Source organism: Chanodichthys erythropterus, chromosome 14 (assembly GCF_024489055.1).
Source record: "Chanodichthys erythropterus isolate Z2021 chromosome 14, ASM2448905v1, whole genome shotgun sequence".
Classification (NCBI taxonomy): domain Eukaryota; kingdom Metazoa; phylum Chordata; class Actinopteri; order Cypriniformes; family Xenocyprididae; genus Chanodichthys; species Chanodichthys erythropterus.
Window position 1 is genome coordinate 24,150,788 of NC_090234.1, and position 23,567 is coordinate 24,174,354.

Consider the following 23,567-nt stretch of genomic DNA (forward strand, 5'->3'; position numbering starts at 1 on the left):
CAATCATTGGTGCCAAGTGAGCTCATGTCACTCGTCTGGCAGAAAGAGCTCATGAAGTACGACCCAGATAAATATAGTCTAACCTTACATCACAACAGCAGGCCAGGCTCAACTCTGGGACAATATGGAATTAAAACGCATTGCTGGACATGTGACTACATTAGAGAGGCCTTTTAGTATTAGCATAATACAAAACGTAAACACTACGATAGGCTCACCCACTTTTGCAATGATTTTGCTCAATATATATGTTTCTATTCATGAATATCATAGGTACCAAACGGGAGGAGGTATGGGGTGATGATAGCTTCTGCAAAACTCGCTTCCAAAATGCGAGGGTGTTACTAAATGTGATTACATACTAGCCTGAATAAAATGAGCCCACCCCCAAGAGTCTATATATACTGGCCACTATACACTACCAGTCAAAATTTTGGACATTTGTGACTGAATTTGTTTTTTTTTAGTGTATTTCAAAACACTGCTTCATGAAGCTTCGAAGCTTTACGAATCTTTTATTTCGAATCAGTGGTTCAGAGCGTGTATCAAACTGACAAAGTCACGCTCCCCAGTGGTGAACCACTGAAATTTTGAAACATTGATACACTAGATGTTGTTGAATAGTTTTTTGTTTTTTTGGCACACGTTTTTTGTATCAAAAATATCTTAATTTGTGTTCTGAAGATGAACAAAGGTCTTACGGGTGTGGAACAACATGAGGGTGAGGAATTAATGACAGAATTTTCATTTTTGGGATTTGTGAACTAACCCTTTAACCAAATGAAATTGAAAAATTAATGACTAGTTTTCTGAACCCCACGTATCCTCATCTGCCAATTGCCGACTTTAAAGAGCTTGAGCATTAAAGCGGCAGATGACAACTGCAGAGTACGCTTATAATAAACAGAACGTTATGGTGTGGATGCTATTAATTTTTAAAGCTCTTATTCTTGGTGGCCTTTAATCTTGAGAACTGCTTATTTGTACAACATTCATATATTGAGCTGGATAGGAAAAAGCATTAAAAAAATTAGTTACTTAGTGCTTTTTGAGACAAAACTGTGCTTGTGTATGAATTTCTTTTACAAATAAAAGAAACCATTAAAAAAAAAACAAAAAAAAAACAAAAAAAAAAACAGAACAGAACAGAAAAGCAAGGATCCAACACACGTTGGTCCTCCAATAGCAAGATGAACCTTGTTAGGTTTCAGAGCTGTAATCTAAGGTGACTTTTAAGAAACTGAAATAACTTCTGGTTTAGATTTTATGCATATTCCTCTAGAAAGAGAGTGTAATTTACCTTAGTTTTTTTGGCCACTATACTTGGTAATATAATATAAAATCATAACACCATTATATTAAAAAACAATAGTAATTAAGTAGTAATAAAGAATAAGCAAGCATGTACAAACTTGAACGATAGATCGATTTGCACAATGTATTAATCTAGTGGATTCTTTCACATCTCCAATCACTTCAGGTAGAACACATGATTTGAGGTATCACTCATGTCCACTGCAAAAACGGTGCAGGATGAATTAAGTGCCAAAGTTTAATATTTTTCAGAACCCTATAACCCTTGTGATGAGCTTGGCTTAGCAAGCAAGAAAAGGGCTGTAAACACAATGACAAAACTGAAAATTCACATTTCACAGTCTTGCTTAACAGTATATTTAATCAGAAAATATGATCTTTAAAAGGGTCTTAAGGTAAACCATTGAGACCAAGAAATTAGCTTGTAATTTATTGGTAGAAAAGGTCAAGGAAAATAATCGTAAAAGCCATGAAAACATAAACCCCACTGACTTTCACCTTATAAATAAATCACTTTTACTCTTGCATAAGCTAAGTGTTTTGAACATAACGTTTAATTATCTTTGTGCACACGCACATCCTTCAAATTACTCTAGACTCAAGGAAGGGTACAGAGCAAATCCTATGACAATGTTTAAACATTGACAGTACGTCTCTGCTTATCTGTGTAATCAGTGTAATGCTGCAGATGAAATTCAGAGTTAAATTTCATACACTTGATTGTTCAGAGGAATAGTTTCACACTTAAAGGTTCAATGCCATTAACATATTGGCTGTGCAGGACCAACTCCTATCCAATCCACTCCAAAACAACACAAGAAAGGGGAGGGAAAGATGCACACGTTCACAAACACTCATTCCACTCGCACAAAGAAGAGGTCCAGGGCTGCAGCAGGTTTTAATGCTATTATGGAAGGCCAGAGAATTTGCACACATGGCACAGCGTCCAACACACACACCCTGCCCTGCCGTTACAAAATCTTGGACTCTCAGATGTCAAATCAACAGTAATAAATAAATTTAATCTTTAGAAGGCTTTGTTGGGCAGGAACAAAAAAAAAAAAAAAAAAAAAAATCCTCCTCAACTCCATTTCTTTCCTTACAGGACCAAAGTTCCCATGTCTTTTGTCTGCTAACAGACTACACTCAGAAATATTTTCAGACCACAGTGGCCTCACAAGTAATGCTACATGAACAAAAGTTTCCAACGAATTGAAAAGAAGGGGGGAAAAAAATAAAGAAGAAAGCAGCATCCTGTAGGTTTCGTTTTTGGAGAAAACTCCTCAGGGTCTTTGGGAAGACTGATCTGAATCAGCATAATCCCACCAAAATCCATCCTGACATCATCTCTTAGCTGTATTGGGATCAGTGTGTTTAAAGGGAGAGTGACAGGGTGTGAACATGGTAAGCAGCTCGTTGGTGATGCACAGGGTGTGTCACGACAGCATAGTAAGAAGTCTTCAGTGCATCGGCCTCTAGACTCCCTCCTCCTCATGCTGGTTGTCTTTATAGATATCTCTGACCAACAGCACTCGAGTCAGGAGCATAGCCAGCGCGCTCTTCTCTAGAGGCGTCGAGCTGAACCATAGCGGACTGTCCGAGGAAGCAGAGACCTCTGGCTTCATGTAAAAAAAATCTGTCCTCTGTCTCACAGACTCTGGGCTGAGGAGAGACGAAGAGAGGAGATGGGTAAAATTTAAACAGCAGTCAGATCCCACAGAGTTCATTTAACAGAACTAGAGATACAGTAATATTAAAAATCTGGCTGATACCAAAAATACAAATTTTTCATGTTAAACTGATATATATTTAAATAAATGCTAAAAGTATATTTAGGAATCACAGTATGAAAAAAATGGAAATTCATTTTGAGATTAACAGAGTAATCTTTTGCTTAAGATTGGTGTTAAATTCAACTTAAATTATTAATTATCTCCACTGTATAATTAGATCTACACTACCATTCAAAAGTTTAGGGTTGGTGGGATTTTAAATATTTTTGAAGGAAGTCTCTTATTCTCACCAAGGATGCATTTATTTAAAAAAAAAATACAGTAAAGACTTCAGTGTCACATGATCCTTCAGAAATCATTCTAATATGCTGATTTGGCACTCAAGAAACATGTATTATTATTATTATTATTATAAATGTTGAAAACAGTTGTGCTGCTTAATATTTTTGTGAAAACATGATACAATATTTTTAAGGATTCTTGAATGAATACAATGAAGTTCAAAACAACAATTTATTTGAAATTAGAGATGCACCAATTGCAATTTTCTTGGCTAATTCAAATTTCTGATTTCTGAAGTGTGACCTGCCAATACTGATTTTGATTTTCAGATAACTATAATTGACAGGATATACAAAACAAAAATCTACTTTTCTTAAATAAAAAATTTTATTTTCATAAAAAAACAAAAAAAAAACAAACAAACAAGCAAAATGACAGTAATAAAGTAAGAACAAAAACAAATTTCAAAAAAATAGCACAAATAAATGAAATAGAATAAAGAGATATTAAATAGTTTTTCAGGTGGGTCTAACAGTATATTTAGGTAAGAAATACTACAGAAATTAAAGTAACCAAATGTAAAGTAACACTGGATAGTTTTCATTCTAAAAATTAAATACATATTAACTTACAATAGCTAACAATTAGTTACAATAGTTATTCAGTCAAGACCAGAGATTTCTTTGTCTTTTGTTGTATTATTACCATGACAGAGCAGCAGGAATATTAGACTGCTGTCACTTTAAGAATTTATGCACAGACCCAATATACTGTAACACAACATGTGTTATCTTTTTCAACTAATTAGGTTCCAAAACTGACTGTTTAACCAAATACTCGCCGAGACGGGCATTTTGACAAAATTTTGCGTGTATTTGACCGCAGTAAGCCACTCATTTTGGTACTTGAGACTGAGAGGAGGCTTATGTGTGCGCCATTTATATAGATCAGTGGTGCGCGTGCTTTCGGTGTTAACGCTAAACCTGTGGGAATTAGCAAAATTATGCGCAATGCAAGCACTATTTAACCTAAACAAATGAGACGAGTGAGTGAGAGGCGGAGGGTGTGTCACTGCGCCGTCAGAGAGAAGAGAGCAAGAACACGCAGATGACGTTATTGCCTGTGATGCTGAAAAACAAAATGGATCGGCTCGGAATTAGCAAGACATGAGACTGACCAGTCGTTTACCGGTACAGGCCGCGGAAAATAGTCCGATTCCGGTCCCTGGCCGGTCAATCGGTGCATCTCTATTTGAATTAGAAAACTTACCGTCACTTTTGATTAATTTAATGTGTCTTTGCTGAATAAAAGTCTTAATATCTTTTTTTTGGTCTGGCCTGTTTTAATTTTTCAAACTGTTTACATTAATACCTCACCAAGACAGGAGTTGGGTCACTGCAAGGTCTCTTTACAGAGATGATGATGTGTCCTCATACTACAAGTGTCAACACCATTTTTCAGGATGTGAACAGCAAATGTTATAATCACTGGACACTGCTTAGTTCAATACAACTTGAACAAGCCAATCAAGGTCTTGGGTTGCCCTTTCCTACCAAAATAGTGCTAGTGTTTGGTCAGAGGATCTGCACACCTCTTTTAGATAAAGTTATTCAAATGTATAACAAATAAGCAACTGTTATATGTGACTCACCACTTCGAAAGGTAAAGCTCATAGAGTCGACACTCGTGTTTCTTAACAGGACAGTGAGCAGATCCTCCTGAGCCACTGTCCGCCTCAAAGTTTGAGTCACAGTCATCTTTACGCCTCCTCTTACTTCCTGATTGCTCTACAGAAAAACAGACATGTTTCAGCATCAGGTAAAGTTAAAGGTACAGACAAAATTACATTTCAGCAAATGACTAAAATAAAAATCTGCTGAATAACAGCAATGATGATGATAAAATATATCAAAAAATAACTTTACAATACATTTTGCTATGGTACAATACTTCAGATGAACACACCGTGCTGCTCCTGTGAGATGGAGGGGATACGAATACAGACGGTGGTCTCATGGCTGTGTGGTTTGGAACTGCTAGGGCCGTAGACGTTTCCAAATGACAGGCGTAAGTGCTGTTCAGTGGTGTGAAGACCAAAGTATTTGGTGTTAAGATAGAGGAGGGATCTCAGTAGGACGGAGGGCGTCTGCTCCCCGAGCTGACCGCTGCTCCACAGATACTGCTCTTCAACACGACCCCACCGAGAACCTTAAAATAAAAAATAAAACAAAAAACACTTAACACTGAAACAACACAGATCTTAACAGCTCATGCAAACTGTTTTTGTATTTCTAATCAGCAATAAAATTAGACAACATTCAAAATCAGATTAAAGGTAGGGTAGGCAATTGTTTTTATAAACACTTTTTGTTATACTGGTTGAAACTCTATTCACATCCTGATAGTGATCAATAAAAGAACTGGTATAATATTAAAAGATGTACATATATCTTCTGTGGAAGTCTCAGGACCAAAAAATGTTGCAATCATTGCATTCGCACCCTGCTCGTGCAGACATCACACGTCATAAGTGCGTTCCATGAGGCTATGCAGAGCTGTGGACAGTCACTGAGCGCTGCAAATAAACAGCAGCTGCCTTTTACAGTTCCTCAGAAACCCAAACAATGCGCTTATGCTGGGCTCATGCCATGTAGTCACTGCAATTATGAGATGGCAACCCATGACATTCTACCCAGAGATGTTTATGTCCTCAGACTCAGATTTATGCATTTCTATGTCAACACTATAAACAGTAAAATGAATATGCAGCAGTCAGGTGGTACAAGTAAGAGCTCTGTAAGTTGTTTACTAGGGCTGCACGATTTATCGCGTTTAAATCGCATGCGATATGGCAAAGGCTACGATTATTTAATGCGTGGCTTGTCAGAGTTGTACGGCTGTGATCAGTAGTGAATGCTTCTCCATCTGAAAGTCAGAGGGCGCTCTTGCGCAGAAACTCCAAATATGCCCTGTAGCAGAAGAAGATAACACGCATCATATCGCTGTAGCTGAATAAACAGAAGATTGAAATGCTTTGATTAATTAAACATGACTAATAAACACACGACTGCCTTATTCTGTGTAAGAAGCCACATCATCTCACAGAATGCTTAACTGTCGTTATGAAGTGAGTTTGGAGTAAAAACATGTTATTAAATGTTGTCTTTTGTCGTGTCTGAAAAGAAGTTTGACACGTTTTGCTTTTTCAAATGTATAAGTGACTCAAACTCACAGTGCTTTCAGATGGATTAGCATTTGGAGCCATACTTCATTAACAAGCCACGCATAAAAAAAAAACAATCACAGCCTTTGCGATTTCATAATCGCGCAAGAAACGCATTTAAGCGATAATCGCGTTCAAGTTCAATGTTATTTTTCGTATTGTGCAATATATCGTGCAGCTCTATTGTTTACGTACATTATTGTAATACAGCATTATGTGCTTTGAGACATTAAGTAATTTAAAGCAGTCTTGCTTTGCAGAACCTGCTGGGCTCGTTCATGTATTTTGGAGGAGGCGTGGTTTTGGAGAGATCTCTATAGGGACAGTGCGATATCATGCTTTCAAAGCTTGCTATTGCTAGTCTCTCAAAAATTGCCTACCCTACCTTTAAAGAAAGACTCCATATACTGAACACTTTTTGTGTGTGAAATGTCCTCATAGTTGGATTGAGTCAACAGTACTTTTCAGAATGTGAACAGCAATAGTTATAATCACTGGACATTTCAAAATGGCAAATCATATTAGAATGATTTCTTTACATTTTCTATAAATGTATTAATGCATTTACCATCTGGAAGAACACTGGGTTGCCAGTCTTTGAGGAGCTTGTTCAGCTCTTCCCCAAACATGTGGTACTGTGGATCACTAAAGAGGTCATCTGTCCTTCCCTTGTCCTGCAAATACTACAAAACACCCACAAAAATTTGATAAAACAGCACATTGCAAGTAACACGCCTTTAATAAAAAGTGACTGGGTCAGTCTCCGATGAGTAGTGTAATGTGTCCTCATAGCAAAAGCATCAACACCATATTTCTGGATGTGAACAGCAAATGTTATAATCACTGGACACAACTTAACCCAGGAGTGCACAAGCCTAGACCTTGTTTCCTGCACAGTTTAGCTTCAAACAACTTTACTACTAAATCATGGTCTCTTTATTTCTCATTTTCAATTCATGGGAACTTTTGATGTTGAACTAAAGACTTGTAAATTTTTTTCAGGACTGTCTCATCACAAGATGGCTTTGATGTTTAGGGTTCCAACATGATTTTGTTTAAAAAAAAGAAGTTTAAACAAATGTACTAATTTATTAATTATTAATGTTTTTACTCCACATGTGTGCAGTTTTTTTTTTAATAAAAATAAATAAAACAAAAATATTAATTTTGACCCATTCATTTCTAAACATACTGAGCATGACTTTGTTTCCACACTAACATACAACCAGATATCATTCCATTTTTCTGTTTGTTTATTTGTAGAGCTAGCAAGTGTCAAAGTCATCAAGTCTCATAGCATTTAGATCAAGGTAAATGTTTTCTTAAACATCAGCAAATGCCATTTGAGGTCTAAAATTACCCCAAACAGCGCATAATGGTTAAATACCTACAGATCGGTACCATATTGGTTATTGCCCCATATTTAGAAACTTTAATTTATTAGTACTGGTTAACATTGGAAATTTTAATCTGTTGAGTTACAGATAGAAGTCAATAAGGCAATATCAACATTAGAAAACTATAGTCTATACTTAATTTTTTTCTGAAAATCCTGCACACTGCACCTTTAATTGTGCATGCTTATTTCCCTTATTTTTACATTTAGATTACTTTTTTGTCATTTAATTCTCACTGAAATGTAACCTTCAAAATCACAAAATTTAAAATGTTTAACAAATTACATAACTTTATCAAATCTCAAAATGAATATCATTTTTTCACACTATCCATTATAAAATTCACTTGCATTTAAAGTGATTGATTTTTGGTTTGTTTTATTCACACAATTTTATTAATCAGCCATTTATCAGTTATCAGACATAACATGAAAACAATTATCTACTTATCAATAGGACAGAATTTTAATATTGGTGAATCAATCCTTCTTTGTAAAGCAAGATGTAAAGGAAGGTGGTGTAAATCAAAATAAATAATTTGTCTCTGTTGTCTAATGCAGTGATTCTCAAACCTGTCCTGGGAGCCCACTAACACTGCACATTATGTATTCCTCATCTAGCAACACACCTGATTCAACTCACCAGCTCATCAGTAGAGATGACAAGACTTGAATTGGGTGTGTCCGATGAGAAAGACAGAAAATGTGGAGTGGTGGAGGGTGCCTGGGGCAGGTTTGAGAAGCACTGGTCTTAATGATCCTCTTTTACAGCTTTAATGGGCATCAAGCATGTGCAAGACTCAGGATGTGGACAGTCTCACCTTCTGTATGCTGAGACAGAGGTAAAGGAGGCTGTCTGGAGTATAGCGCTCCCCGTTGGGTCGACGCACCTCTTTGACAAAGGAAGATAAAGACTGATTCAGCTCTGCTGGGCTCAGGGACAGGAGACTGCCGTTTAAACTTACTGCCCATGAGAAACAAAAAAATTACCTTGAGTGACATCAGTATAGCATAGATAGACATTTTTAAGATTATCTTGATGACATGGCATAATAAGGCAGGTTTTACAGGATTGGGATTCTGCAATCAACTCAGATGGATGGAAAAAAGTGCCCTCATAACTCAAAGTGATCAACAAAACTGATTCAGAATGTGAACAGCAGTGAAGTTATAATCACTGAGCACAATTAAACCAAACAAACGTTTCAAACAATCCAAGCTTGAAAATGTCCCTGGGACCATCTGGCATTACAATCTATAAATCAAGCATTAAACTGAATGAACCAAGTTGAAGTTTGTGGGAAGATCAATCATGACGAATACCTTGTTTCTGGCTCTCCTTTCCTTTGGATTGACTGGACGGCGAGGCTTCAGATGTGGCCCATCTCCTCCATGCGTTTAAGCCATATCTGGAGCTCAAAGGGAAAGAGCTGTCTGCTGCCGAGGACTCTACTGTTGGTGACGAGGATAACGAGGATGAAGACTCTTCCTCTACTGCCCGCCTCTTCTGACCCTGCAGCAAAAGTAGGTCAGAAACATTAGCATACACACAGTGATTGTTAACAATCACCTCTGTGACTACTAGCCTCATATAAAACTTCAGCAATCACGACACATCAGCATGTGAACAGCAAATGGTTTTCTAATCACAGGACAACACTGGAGATGTGATGTTATTGGAGTGAATGTGTTCATTACCCTCCTCCTGGTTCTGGGCCGAGGCGTCTTCTCCTTCTCCTCAGCCAGGATTGGAGGCAATGAAAAGAGCATGTCTGTATCTAGACGCTCAACCAGGACGGGCTCTGATGCTGGAAAAGACATTTTTTTACTATGTATAATTTTGCATTTTGAAAACAGTGATCACATATTCAGAGAGATCAACAGAGGAAAATACTTTAAGGTAGACATCATCATGTAGAAATGGTAATATTGACCCTCCAAACATAAAAAAAAAAAAAAAAAAAGTAAATCTTTTGCAATAACAAGTGTGTTCATTTGGTGGTACTGTACCTAAGGGCAGGTCCTTCTCCAGGTCCAATTCTGGTTCATACTTGTCTTCCTCCTCCTCTTCTGAACTGCCACTGCCATTTTCATGTTTTAAACTTTCCATCTTCACTTCTCTACTGCTCTTTTCACATTTGATGTCTATACAAAAAAAGAAAAGAAAAAAAAGACATCAGGGTTTTAGCTGTAGGATTTCAGCTAATAGTTGCGTTGATTCTGCATGATGGGTTTTTGATGGGGATGCAACGATGTGAACATTTTGGCCGATACGACAATTCTTTATATTTGAAAGCCGAAAACTGATATATTAGCTGATAAATCTAAAATCCAAATTTATATATAAATTTTTGAGAGCCCAGTTACAAAAACAAAAGTGTCCCAAGCACTTCAACATCACATATACACAGTACAGCATCCTAGTTTGAATCAGTGTGTTTTAAAAATTAATTTTACACTCCTATGGCTAAGTTTATCAAAACAAACAAACCAAAAAAATATATTACCTTACAAATAAATAAAATAGTGCCTAAATAATGCAAACAACTCATTGGACAACATTACTTGCGTATAAAGAATCAAAATGCATATAACATGGATAAATAAAATGGAACAGCCTCTGCACGGACAATAATGAAATAATTTTAATTAAACCACATTGTTAATAAAAATGATGAGAAAAATAAAAGTGCTAGTTAATAATGCATCAATGTTTTTGAAAAAGAAAAAATTAATATTACTGCATCCCTAGTTTTTGATTATTTGTTGTAAACTGGACATTAAACATGCAGTGTCAATTTAACAAGAAACAATGGTGCAGTATGAATGGGGAGGAAAGATTGGTTTATAAAAGAAGGGAGTGTGGGATTGCTACTGGAGCAGAAATGAACAGGGTGTCAAAAAGCTGAGGCAGTGACTCAAGCAGAGTCTTGCTTCTATCTGTCAAAGGTGGATGGCTCCTAACAGGTTCTTACTTGAGCATTTGGGCTTCTCATCTTCTTCATGTGCAATCACTTCAGCCATCGCTATTAGATCAGCTTCCAGAGGGTCAGAGGGAACTTTGGCTTTGAGCTCATTGATGGTCTTCACAATCTGCTCAGCGTTCTGCAGCGTGGTTGGTAGAAACACTGGCACAGGCACCTGAAAGCACCAGAACGAGCCACAGAGCAATGTGGGTCATCTCCATGAAGTAAGGCATGTTGCTGTAATATATTTCAGACCATTCTCACATTTTAATGAAATAAAAGAGATGAAAGAATATGTGAATGTGAATAAAAAACATATATAAATATACATTTTTGTTTTATTAGTTTATTAATTTAAATAAATTAATAAGTAAAATAGCATAAGCACAACATGAAGCATTTTCACAAACGGACTTAGGGGGTGCACCCGGGTTTGACCGACGTCAGAGTTCGGTAAGCAAGTGCCTTTATGAACAAAACGAATTGTTCATAAACAAAAATATAGAAGTGAGGAGAGCAACATTACGCATTTTGCCGCCTTCTCCTGTGCCGCCCTCTCCTGTGCCGCCCTTACGAAACAACGGAGTAAACAGCTACTGGTTTGATGACGCAAACGAACTGCGGGTTGGACCCAAATAATATAATATGAACAGTCCAGCGGGGGCAGGGGGAGGGGGAGCAATCAAACTTGGGTTCGGTGCAGACAATTGAACCAAGTGTGAAAGCACCCTTAGACTTTAAATTTTACTGTATTTTCAACTGGTAGAGGAGCCTGACTTGAATATACCTACTAAAACAACATATACCCATATATATGTCAGGAATAATTGGTGACAGGCTGTTGAATTATTTAAAAAAAATATGCACTCCCGAAGTGGTAAAGCAGCCATGATGCAGGTGTGCATTATTTTCCCTTATAATTCAGCAGTCCAGAGTCAATTATTCCACTTATACTACGGCTATCACACCTCAATTGACATTGTTCAGATGTTTTATTTCAAGACATTTGTTAGGTTTTTGTCCTTAAAATACTTGTGTATAGGACTCATTCATCATATAATGCATCTCATTGATATGCAGACTAATGCAATCATGAGACAGAGATTCATTGATTAAGGCAGCAGCGCCTCTACTATTAACAAAGCTAATAGTTTAACTGCTTCAAGAACAGCGACATTACCACCTTTCAAAGAGAGCGTGCTTTCCATAGATAATAAAATGTCATTTCATAGAAATGTCATTTTTATCCTATTGTTTGTTAGATTTATTTGCCTGATCAATGTCTTTGTGGGTTTTGGTTCCATTGCTTTTGGAGGTAGTAAGGACCTTGAAATAATTTGGTGAAGTGATACAGAACTGTAATGCAGACAAGAACTGCCTGGAACTACTTTAGCTGTGCGTTTACTGGAAAATAACTGCACACCTTAAAACGTCCATCAACCAATCAGAATGAAGCATTTAACAGCCCATAGTGTAAATATTTATACATGCATATTGCAATAATAATAATAATTATAATAAAAGTGATGCTTTCATTCTGTGAGGAAACTCTTACCGGTACAGGTATTGCAATAGGAGTGGGTGTGGCCTGAGCATAGAGGTTCATGGGTACTGGGATGTAAACGGGAACAGGGATCGGAACAGGAACATACTCCTTTCCTGAGCCCTCCAGGTCTGCCTCATCTGAGGGGAAGCAGAGAAAGAAGCACATAAACCTCGACCTTTTCCAGAAAGTTTATGCATTCGTTTTGTCACAGAACAGAAGGCTCACCTGTCTGCAACGGTTTGCTCTGCATGTGGGGTTTGCAGTAGGTGGCCTTGGTCATGGTGAGGGGCTTACAGAGCACAGCTTTATTCTTCACATCCTTCAGGACCCCTCCCCCAGCATACGATACAGGCCCCTGAGTAAACGACTGCAAGTCACAATAAGAACGGGCTACAGTGAATTGAAACAACTACTCTCTGTGCCAATCTGTAGCTTCTTGTGTTTAAGAAAGATTCAGTCAAAACTGACAGCATCCTCACCATCTTCGATGCTTGGGTTGGTCCTCCAAACCCTGTAAATGGACCAAAGGATTTCATTTTAAACATGACAGCATGATTTAAATATGCATATTTACAGATGCAGGGTTTTAAATTGCACCTAAAGCTGTGTTTTCCGGGCCTTTCTGAGTGGCCATGTCAGGCTCGTTCTGCTGGCAGTAGAAGCGCAGGAGACACTGCTGGTCACAGAAATGCTTCATCTCTGCACGCCACTGCACAGACTCTGTCAGATTCCCCTGTACCTTACAGCAGTCGCAGCGCGCCGCCTAGTGGACACAGCCCAGAAATACAGGGATTTAAAATTACTGCAGCACAGAATTGGGTTAAAAGACCTGTAATTTACAACAGAAATTATTTGAAGTATGAAGGATCTCTGATATCAACAGTTTCCCTAATTATGTAATGCCTCATAATAGTCCTACATTTACTCAGTGTATTTTTAATCTGGAGGAGGCCATTTTTTTCCAAACGTCAGTTTAATGCAATATGTCAGTTCCATACAATCCCATGTGTTCAGTGAACAAGCAGCATTATCAGGGTTTGATTACATGATCTTAAAGTTAGGAATGATTAAATCAGTGTACCTTGTAGTACCAATCGTGAAACTTTTTAGCACACGTCTCGCTGCAGAAGTCCCTGCTGACTCCGTCTATCTGTTTGGTGACAGATTTCTTACACATCTGGGTGCAGTGGTTGCAAGTGACACACTTCAGGCCCAGACGCCTGGCAAAATCCTGCTTGAACAGTAACTTACAACCTGCAGAAGGAATAAATAGACAGCCTGATATATCACACCTGTTATGAATAAATGTAGCCAACAGCTTAAAATAATACATCAAATTCATTAGAACATTGTCCTCATACCCTAAAGATAAAATCACAGCATGTCATGATGTGAACAGCAGTAGATTTAATCACAGGACAATATGCTGTTAAACGTGCCCCGAAATTCGACAGTAAAAAGAATAATGACCTTCACTACAGAAGGGCCTCTTCACCCCCGAGAACTTCACAGTCTCATGCAGAGTTTTCTCTTCTTGACAGTACTCGCAGAATGTCACTATGCAGTGAAGCTTCTTGTAGTCATCACAACAGGTCTTACTGCAGAACTGATGCACTTTATCCTGCAGAGTATAAATAATAATAATAAAATAAATAATAAATGAAAATGTGAGTAAATAATGGCAGAATATTCATTTTGAGAAGAAGAATTCCTTTAAAATATTTAAATCTTAATAAAATAATAGGCCATTTGAAAATGTTCTCACCTCCCACTCCAGAATCTCTGGCTTCAGGTTGAAGGAACCTCGACAGTAATTGCATTTCAGCTGAATGTTGTCTGACGCTGAAGTAGGAAGTTGCCCATTGGCTGATGTTTGGATGGTGGCATTCTGCAGGTGGCATTTGGATAACAAAGCCACCAGAAGAACATTACTATTGTGTACTTAGACATGGACATTCTTAGCATTTAATGATGCATGTACTAGCTTGAGTTCTTCTACACAGAATTACCAGATATAACAAGCTTTAATGGCATCTGAAGTACCTGGAACTTAGTGACACATTGTGAACTGCAGAAGCTCAAAACCTTCCCTTCAGGCAGAGTGGCCTGATATTGAGGTAATGCATTTCTCTTACAGAAGTGGCATGAAGGCTCAGAATCTACAAATACAAACAAGATCAAACATGAGCTGACAATTATAACAGATACTCAGTTCTTATAACCCCAAATCTCTGACTCAGAGTTTGTAGAAATCAAATTGCCTGGCAAGTATAAATGTGGTAAAAACCAGTATGTACTGCAGAACAAAAAATGTGGAGAACATTTTGTATATTCAACAACACATTATGAAAACAACATCGAACTTAGGCATTAGGGGAACACAAATGTAGGCTGTTTGGCACCCACGGAGTAAGAGTCACAATATCAGCTCTAGGTTGTGATTATCTACTCACTCTGTGCAGCAGCTGTGAATTTGCTCTTGGTCATACAGGCTGTGGTGCAGTAAGACTCCATGGCTCCATTTGACCCGATACACTGAGTGGCATCAAATGATCTGCACATCACTTTACAGCCACTACACTGCACTATCTTCCCATGAGTCTGTGAAAAAAAGAAAAGAAATGAGAGTAAATCACTAAAAACATTAGAAGTAGGGCTGCACAATTAATCAAAACAAAGCCTAAACTGAAATGGTTTGGTGCGATTATCAAATTACAAAGGCTCAGATTTAATGAAATATGCACTGCACGTTTCAGAGTGAAGCACAGCACTGTGTTCTTTTAGATGTGTGCAGCATGATCAGGTGTTTTCAGTGTCTTAAGGCCCATTCACACCAAGAACGATAACTATAAAGACAAGATAAAGATATAGTTCTAAAAATATAATAGAACAGCAGAGTCCACACCACAGCTATAACGATAACGATATAGGCTAGAGAAAAGATATCATTGGAATAACTTTCAGAATTAAAATTTCCAACTGTTGACTTACAAAACAGACAGCCAATCAGAATCCATTTGAATTTAAGGGCTCGTGCATTTAAAATGACAGACACTGCGGAGAAGTTAAGGTCCAGAAAAATCCACCACTGTTTGACAATTCAAAACCCCTTTACAAGGGTACTTTAAAGAAAATGGATATATGGAAGACAATCGGTCATACCCGTGAAATAAATGATGAGAAGTATTAACGATGAGATCATTATTCTAGACTAGCAAACAGTGCGACATAAAAATTACCTCAGGTATCCAGCGCTAATTTTGACAACATTGCCTTGTTTCCTTTGATGTTGCAGTGAAAAAGACTAGGCACTATATTGACTTTGTCAGCTAAATCCACTGTTAGATTAGATCTATTAAAAAATATCTATTTGCTCGAAACATAGCATGCTGAGGACATCTGCTGGTTAAAGCTGTGAATAAACAGACCATTATCGTTCGTTGGTGTGGATGCAATGAAAATGAGATGAGAATGAGGATGAATTACAATACATAAATGTTAGTATTGTAATTTTACAGTAGCACTATAAATTACTTTTATAATATAATTATTGTTATTTTTTCTTAAATATTTTATTTTACAGTGAAATATAATAGTAATATTTCTTATTTTTTTTTATATTGTTATTTAGTAATAATAATTATTACAAACAACAAGTTTGTTTAAATAGCAAGTTAATCCGAAACAAATGTGCAGTAAGATTTTCACAGAACTGAGTGATGATGTGAACGTTAAAGTTTGACTTTGTAGAGTTTCTTGATTTGAATGTCAATCAAACACTGAGCTGAAAGAAATGAGTGATTTTTCTCAGGACTTTAACACATTAAACTAAAACACTGACCTGTTTATAGTCCCTGATGCAATTTTGACAGCAAAAACGTTTCTGCTGACCGTCGATGAGTAAAAAGTGGTTCGCTGTGGCACGACTTGGCAGGTAGTTCCCGCACTGTTCGCAGCAGTTCATAATGAGCCCGTTAGCCATACGGTAACGATTAAAGCATGCGTCACTGCAGATCTTGTGGGTCACATTCTTGAAGCTCACCTCATGTCGAATCTGGAGAAGATACAAAAAAAAACATACATCAAAATGATGAATTGAATTGAATGCTCATTCAACAGTTAGATTAACATTATAAATCAACAAATAGACTGCTAAATTTGTGTAATGGTCTTTTCTTCTGTTCCCAAGGTGATCGCTATGGATACACCACAAATACAGTCAAGGATAGCAGTAACCATGGCTACAAGGCTGGAGGCTTGATAGTGCTCGAAAATGATATTCTACAATGCACAACAATAAAAGGTGGGTGAAAATTACAGTACTTGGGTTTTTCCATCCAGTTGCAATGAACCTTTATTACAGATATAATGAATAAGTGAGCCGATTATGACCATCCTTCCTAATTGGCAGCACTTTTAAAGGCAAGATTCCAGCGCTCTACGACGAGTGAAAATTATTTGGCCGCACAAGTCCTAATACAGTCAAAATGCACAAATTTATGTACATAATACCATCAGAATAAAAACTCCCTAAGCACATTGCATCACTTTCAGAGTGCACACAGCCTTGCTGAATGTAATGGGAATAATCTAGCTCTAACTTGTCACACTATTCATCATTAATTGCTATTCATAATCTAAGCCTTTACTATGGTAGGATTCACCAGCATTCACAATAATCAGTACAGCTTTTATCATTTAGGCTGACTGAGCGAACATCACGTAACAAAAACTAATTAATGAACTAAGCATTTTTAAGTAGGATTGGTACATTACAGAATATAGACATACTAATTTATGACAAACTCTTTATGATTTTTATTAATTGCTTTAAAGTTGGCAAAGCTGAAACAGAAGTAGCATCAGATCTTTTCATCTGCTTTTTGACATATCGGAGTAAAAAATGAAGGGCATGATTCTGTGTTTATTGGATTTAGGGATGCGAGCTTGCAAGAGTGAGGTTTAAGCAGATGGATTGCAAAGGATTGTAGAAGTCATGCGTCACTGGAAGGCCCAGTTATGACATTTTAATTAAACATCACAAGGTCAAAACATTTATAAAAATTGAAACATATGAACAGATGAATTGTTCACAACAAAATCTTTAAGTTTATAAAATCGTTAGAATGAATATTCATTTCATGTGACTTTAATGACTATTATTTCAAAAGACTTAACAGATACAATCAAACAGTTTTGATACAGAATTTGATTCATACATTTCGCTTGAAAAAATTTAAGGTCAGTATGATTTCATATATTTGAAAAAAGTCTCATGGTCCAAGGCTGAATGTATTTGATAAAAAATACAGTAAAACTGTGGAATTGTGAAATATTATTACAATTTAAAATAACTTTATTTTTACTTTAATGTTTTTAAAAGTCATTTATTCCTGTGATTCCTGTGCAAAGCTACATTTTCAGCATCATTACACCAGTCCTCAAAGTCACATGGTCCTAGAAATAATTGATATGCTAATATGCTAATTTGCTGCTAAAGAAACATTATTATTATCAATTTTGAAAACAGTTGCGTGGCTTGATGTGTGTAAAACTTGTTTTTCAGGATTCTTGAATGATAAAAAGAAAGTTTAAAAGAACAGAACTTATTTAAAAGAAAAATATTTTGTAGCTTTATAAATATATTTACTGTAAACTTTTATTGGACTACTGATCTGTTAAGGATATGTAATATGTAAATGCTTCATTAATTTACATAAGTCGAATAAATAAATAAATATAATGTCAGTGCAATTGAAATGGTTCATCATTGAAAAAGGTCTAATGCCCTTTGTTATGCATCAAGTATAACAACGGATCTTCGCCTGTGCCTCAAAATGTTTGTCTGCGCATCGTAAACAGAAACGCAAGCACAGAGCCCTGATTCCAGAATACATATTCTGAGTAACACCATATCCTAATCAGGTGGAACAATGTTCTTGATAGAAGCAATTTGTCTGTACACATTGAACGTGAAACAAACGTTCACAGCAAAAAATATATGAAGACATAGTCATGGCTGCAGCTGTGAGAGGTTCAATACAAATCAAATGTATAGCAGCATGTAAACTGTCTGACCTCAGTGAGCTTTCCACAGACGGTGCACTTGGTTTTGAGCTGGTTCTTCTGAGGATTCTGTTTGTTTTCATAAGCTGCCAGGCAGCCTGTGCTACAGAACTCCTGAAATGATTCACTGGAGTCCACCTGGGCCACTATGGTGCCACCTTTCATGTTGGTAATGTCTCTGATTTGGAGAAGAAGCACAAAAGAGAGAATGACACTCTAAATGAAGAAAAAAAAACTATCAAACTGTGCGTTTACAAGCAAGAGTGCTTAAGTGTCATTTTAACCTGTGGTTAACACCTTCAGACATAAAATTACTCTCTGAAGCTCATTTTAAATGACATACTTCTTGCACATGGTGCAGCTCTTCTTGGGAGCGGGCTTATGGGAGAAGGCAGACAGGCAGGTTGTCGAGCAGAACAGGTGGGACGATCCTTTGCGCTGGTACGCAGTCTGGCCTTTCTTCAAAGGCTTCTTACAGTTGGCGCATGTGACTTTCATGGTGCGCTGTGGCTGCTGGGATCCTGAGGAGGATTGGCAGGGAGGTTTGGGCAGAGGAGCTGCAGGAGACGGTGAGTCCACTCCAGGCTGCTTCTGGTTACGGGGAAAAGAGGCCGATTGGGAGATCCATGAATCTGAAGAAGGACCAAAAAAGAAAAAAAAGATTCAACCTCATACGTCAGAACAGTCCCTATTAAGATCTCTGCAAACCTTTTGGTTTTTGAATCCTGGCAACAAAATACTACCTTAAACTACTGTAAAATATGCACATGAATGGTCAAGTGATCATCATCAAGTCTTTTAAGATAGAGTATCTTTTAAAGTCTGCTTTCACCCTATTTATTTTCTAAATTCATGTTACAGATCTTATTATAAACACTTAATCTGTGCCTGCATTCATTTTTTAAAAATGTTCTAACCTCGTAATATTTAATCAAATCATAACTTGACTTCTTTCTGGTGACATATGCCAGACATCTACAATCATTTAGTCCTCTTAATCTCCACCCCTGAAAGCTCAGGTTCATCTGCATAAACTTCTGAGAGCAAAGCTCACATCTCAAAATCCAATCAACACTCAATGCATAGAACCAATTCCCCACCCTACAATTGTTTTTTTTTTTTTGATAAAATGTATGTCACAATACAGAAGAAAAGATCTGTCGCTACTTCCATTTCATTGCAGCTTTAAAATACATATGTCAGTGAGCAGTCTTTCCTAGAGGTGTAAACATCTTTGCACAACATGCATTATGGATAGTGGTGCACTGCTTTTGGAAATTGAAACCTCTAATACAAATATAGTATTGTTTTGTTAGTACTAGAGAAACAAGTCAATGCAAGCCTCATGTACATCATGTTCTTTGACACAGCAGCTACGTGTGGATGACTTACCAGATCTCTGGTGTGTCCCCGTTTCTCCATTCTGCACAGGCTGACTTGCAGCGCTAATGCGTCCAGGGTTGAACGTGGGTGAAGGTCTGCCGGCTGTACCCTGGTTCTGCTGGGCCTCTGGGTTCAGGCTGAATGCACTGCTGATCTGCAGTCCATTCTCAGCCCCCTCCAAATCCTCCAACCGGCCTGCTGCTGGACCGCCCTCGCCTTTCAGCGATGTCACATTCGTGATCATGAGGTTTATATCCTCTTGTGCGCACACCGCCAGTGGAGTTGCTGTTGACGTTGCCAAGGCGACCGCAGAAGAGTCCATTCCCAGCGTGGTAACACTAGCGATTTTGATTTCAGAGTCAGGCTCGGTGCTGCTCAGGGCATCCTTAGACTCAGGGGGCGGCAGGCAGGAAGAGGCGGCACCCTTGAGCTCTGAATCCTCCTCATCGTCGATAACGATTGGCTCACTCTGGCTTTTGGCAGTCGTGGATGCGGTTGTGCTGGTGGTAGCTGCAGAGGAGGGAGGACTGGGCGTTTTGGAGGAAGCTGTTGCCGTGGTAGCCGACTCTGCACAGTCATTGGCTGCAGCGAGGGTATCTACAGGTGTGGGGCTGGGGGGCTGTACTCTCCCCTGAGACTGAACAGGAGGCTCTTCTACCAATACTACATCATCATCATTGTCTTCTGAGGCCTTGGGCAGGTCTGGTGCTGTCTGTGACTCTTCAGCAGATGGAGTCTGCTCTGTCGTGGGTGTTTCCATATGACCCTCCTCCTCCTCCTCCCCCCCCTCCCCTGTGACCGTACCTGCCTCCTCAACATCTGCCCTGGCTTCCAAATCTCCATCCATCGCTTAGGCAACCACCTGTAGACACAAACACAATGAGCTGAACAATTACCTGAGGAAGCAAAAAAGCCATGTGAATTATGAGTAGAAATAGCTTGTTGATCAATAATCCTTGTATTGTCTGACATAACTGAAAAAAATAGCTCAGATTACTGTTAATAATGACAGATGTCAATGCGATTAAGAATTTACCAAGGGATTACAAAAGATCAAATTTCAACAAGGCGTCTCTGGAGAAAGAAAAAAAGTAAATAATAAAAAAATAATCACTGGTGAACTTCAAATTATGAAATGCATGAAAGTGAAAATGATTAGGAGTCACCAAGTATCCATGACATCATTATCAAGAAACAGTAATCACTAAGCAACCCAAATTATTCACTCAAGCGAAAGACTAATAAATTAATAGAAACTCTTATCAACATGTGACCCATTTAGACTTTTATTACAGGGCTCAACAAACACCATTTGCCTAACTGTGCTTTCTATCAAAATTAAATCAATGCATGTGTTATTTAAAGTACATTAATAACTTAAAAACATCAAATCTTTTGGTCTCTCTGTAGATTATAAAATTGCATATTAGTCTTAAACCCATGTGCAATAGTACACACAAAAATCAGTGTGATACAACTTTACAATGGATGGACGGTCATAGCAGACACAGACTTCCAAAAGCAAAGACTTTGGTTGAACTTTAATACATCTGGACTGCAATGCAGAGCTTGGAGTTTGTCTCGGTCCCTTCCCAGGCTTTCACACTGAATGCCCCATTTCAGATCTTAATGTTGATGCAATACCGGCACAGACGAAGGCGACGCCAAACAGCAAATACAGAAACACAGCTCAAATAGACGTGACAAGTTAACATTTTAAATCTGTGGGCTTTGCTTGCAGGCTGATGTCATGATCAGGATGCTGGAGAGAGGAAAGTATATGCAGTGCTACTGATCCACCTCTCAGACGTGATATAACCACATGCATATGCGCCATGCGCGTGCCAAGTCTGCATTCTAAGCAACAACGCAAATGTTTTCCAAAGGTCCAACTGAAATGCATCACACTTTCATGGCCCCATAAATCTGCACTTCTCAAGCACCAGTTGTGTCAATTAGCAACATCATGAAGTCATTTTGGGGCGATTCCTACCATTCACCCCTGGGCCGTGCCCTTGACTCTGGACCCTTCGTATCCACACACACACACACACACACACACACACACACACACACACACACACACACACAAACACACCCGACTGCGATCCGTGCGCTGTCAAGGCAACCGGATGACGACGTCAACACGCGGTGCTTCATAGGCTTTCATTATTTTCTGGAAACTCAAGGGCCAACGGGTCTTCAAACTTGCTTCGCGAGACCCCCAGGCGGGAGGAGCCTCCCAATCTACCCCAACTGCCCCTCTTCACGCAAAATCCCCGGCCCATGTGTCGATTGTGCTCCCACCCCTGGCCTCTCTGGCGCATGCAGCCATTGGATTAGCGGCGAACTGGAGGGAGGAGAGCCTCCGAGACTGCGCCATTGTTATTGTAGCGAAAAAAATAGTCAGAAGTAGTTATCTGAGAATAATCTCCGCGACAAAATTGGAGGGAAACTGAATTAGAATATCATATATCCATATATATGCAAAACGACACTCTAAAAGATGTAATATTTGTTTAACAACCCACATATAACACTGCGACCAATTTCGACTCTTGCTATGAGACACTGAACACACTTCTAACACGTTAATTTAGGAAAATACCTCTACTTTTGGCTATACTTATGATCCCCTTTAGGATTTCTACGAGAATAAAGTTTTATTGCCGGTATTACACTTGAGTGAAGGTTTAATTGAAGTTACCCCAGAGCTTTTGCCACTTGCAATCAAAAAGCAATACCTGTGGTGCCCTGTGGGGGCGCTGCACTGTTAAGAAACATCAACTATAACGCCTATAGGTGACCAGCCACAAATATTTCACTAAATATTCCAAGCTTGTCCATTTAACTAGGGTCTAAAATCACATGTACTAATTAGCAACAAAAAACAAGAGCTATTTACAAATTGGTAAATCATCTTGCCCCCTTCAGTCAGCGGGTAGCACTGCTTCATGTCCGCCATTAGAGAGCGAGCGAAACAATGCGCGAGAGCATAGGCAATAGCACCCTGCCACGGCGGAGGGGGGAAATCTCAGGCGGGGTAAAATTGCACGTTAAATTACCCTCGCGTACAAACGCAGGTGACCCCGATAGTTTCCTCAGCTCGAGCTCCGCGGCGGACATAGTTGTGAAAACTTTGGCCAATTACGCACAGTTCAGCATCAAAACGCCAGAGAAATTCTTACCGGAGTAGAGCTGGAGATGATAGAGCGCCACTTTTGTGCCTTGACATAAATCCTGGCGCGCATGCGTAAAAACGTACATACGTTCCAGGCGCGTGGGAGGAGAATACTGCCAGCGAGCTCTTCGCGCTACTCACAACCCTCACAACGGATCGTGCGCGCGCTGGTTATGGGAAGTCCGATTTGTGTGTGTGAATCGGTTCTTTTGAACAGTTCCTTTCAGAGACCCGGTTTAAACGCGATTCCGTGATTCTTTTTACGCCATGACGTAATAACGCCACCACGTGATCATTGACATCTCAGTGTGGCACATTATATGTTTTTAAAAATTCCATAATGTTATTGCTGTTCTCTCGAAATGCTATAATCATCTCACTCATCTTTTTTCTGGCTTAGTATGAATCAGACATTTTCAGAAGAGACGGTTCTCGGTTCAATGAGTCAGTGAGTTGTTGACTCAAACATCTCTGACC

At 38.5% G+C, this 23,567-nt stretch overlaps 1 protein-coding gene across 3 annotated transcripts; it reads right to left on the reverse strand.

Moving 5' to 3' along the window:
* Nucleotides 1-1,551: 1,551 nt before the first annotated feature.
* Nucleotides 1,552-23,279, reverse strand: zmym2 (zinc finger, MYM-type 2). 3 transcript variants are annotated; one of them, XM_067409554.1, is made up of 23 exons: nt 23,098-23,279; nt 19,919-20,771; nt 18,870-19,158; nt 18,539-18,704; nt 16,302-16,514; nt 14,914-15,061; nt 14,504-14,619; nt 14,226-14,348; nt 13,931-14,081; nt 13,542-13,714; nt 13,058-13,223; nt 12,940-12,971; nt 12,686-12,815; nt 12,470-12,597; nt 10,924-11,089; nt 9,959-10,093; nt 9,647-9,756; nt 9,272-9,461; nt 8,770-8,912; nt 7,121-7,235; nt 5,295-5,537; nt 4,981-5,116; nt 1,552-2,976 (listed from the first exon to the last, which is right to left on the reverse strand). In XM_067409554.1, exons 2-23 carry the CDS (start codon nt 20,754-20,756, stop codon nt 2,790-2,792), a joined length of 4,098 nt encoding a protein of 1,365 aa, XP_067265655.1. In that variant the 5' UTR covers nt 20,757-20,771; nt 23,098-23,279; the 3' UTR covers nt 1,552-2,789. The 3 variants fall into 3 exon arrangements, with proteins under 3 accessions (XP_067265655.1, XP_067265654.1, XP_067265656.1); XM_067409553.1 differs by having other exon boundaries at nt 12,686-12,827; nt 23,098-23,278; XM_067409555.1 differs by lacking the exon at nt 23,098-23,279 and adding an exon at nt 22,815-23,066.
* Between the last annotated feature and the right edge of the window lie 288 nt (nt 23,280-23,567).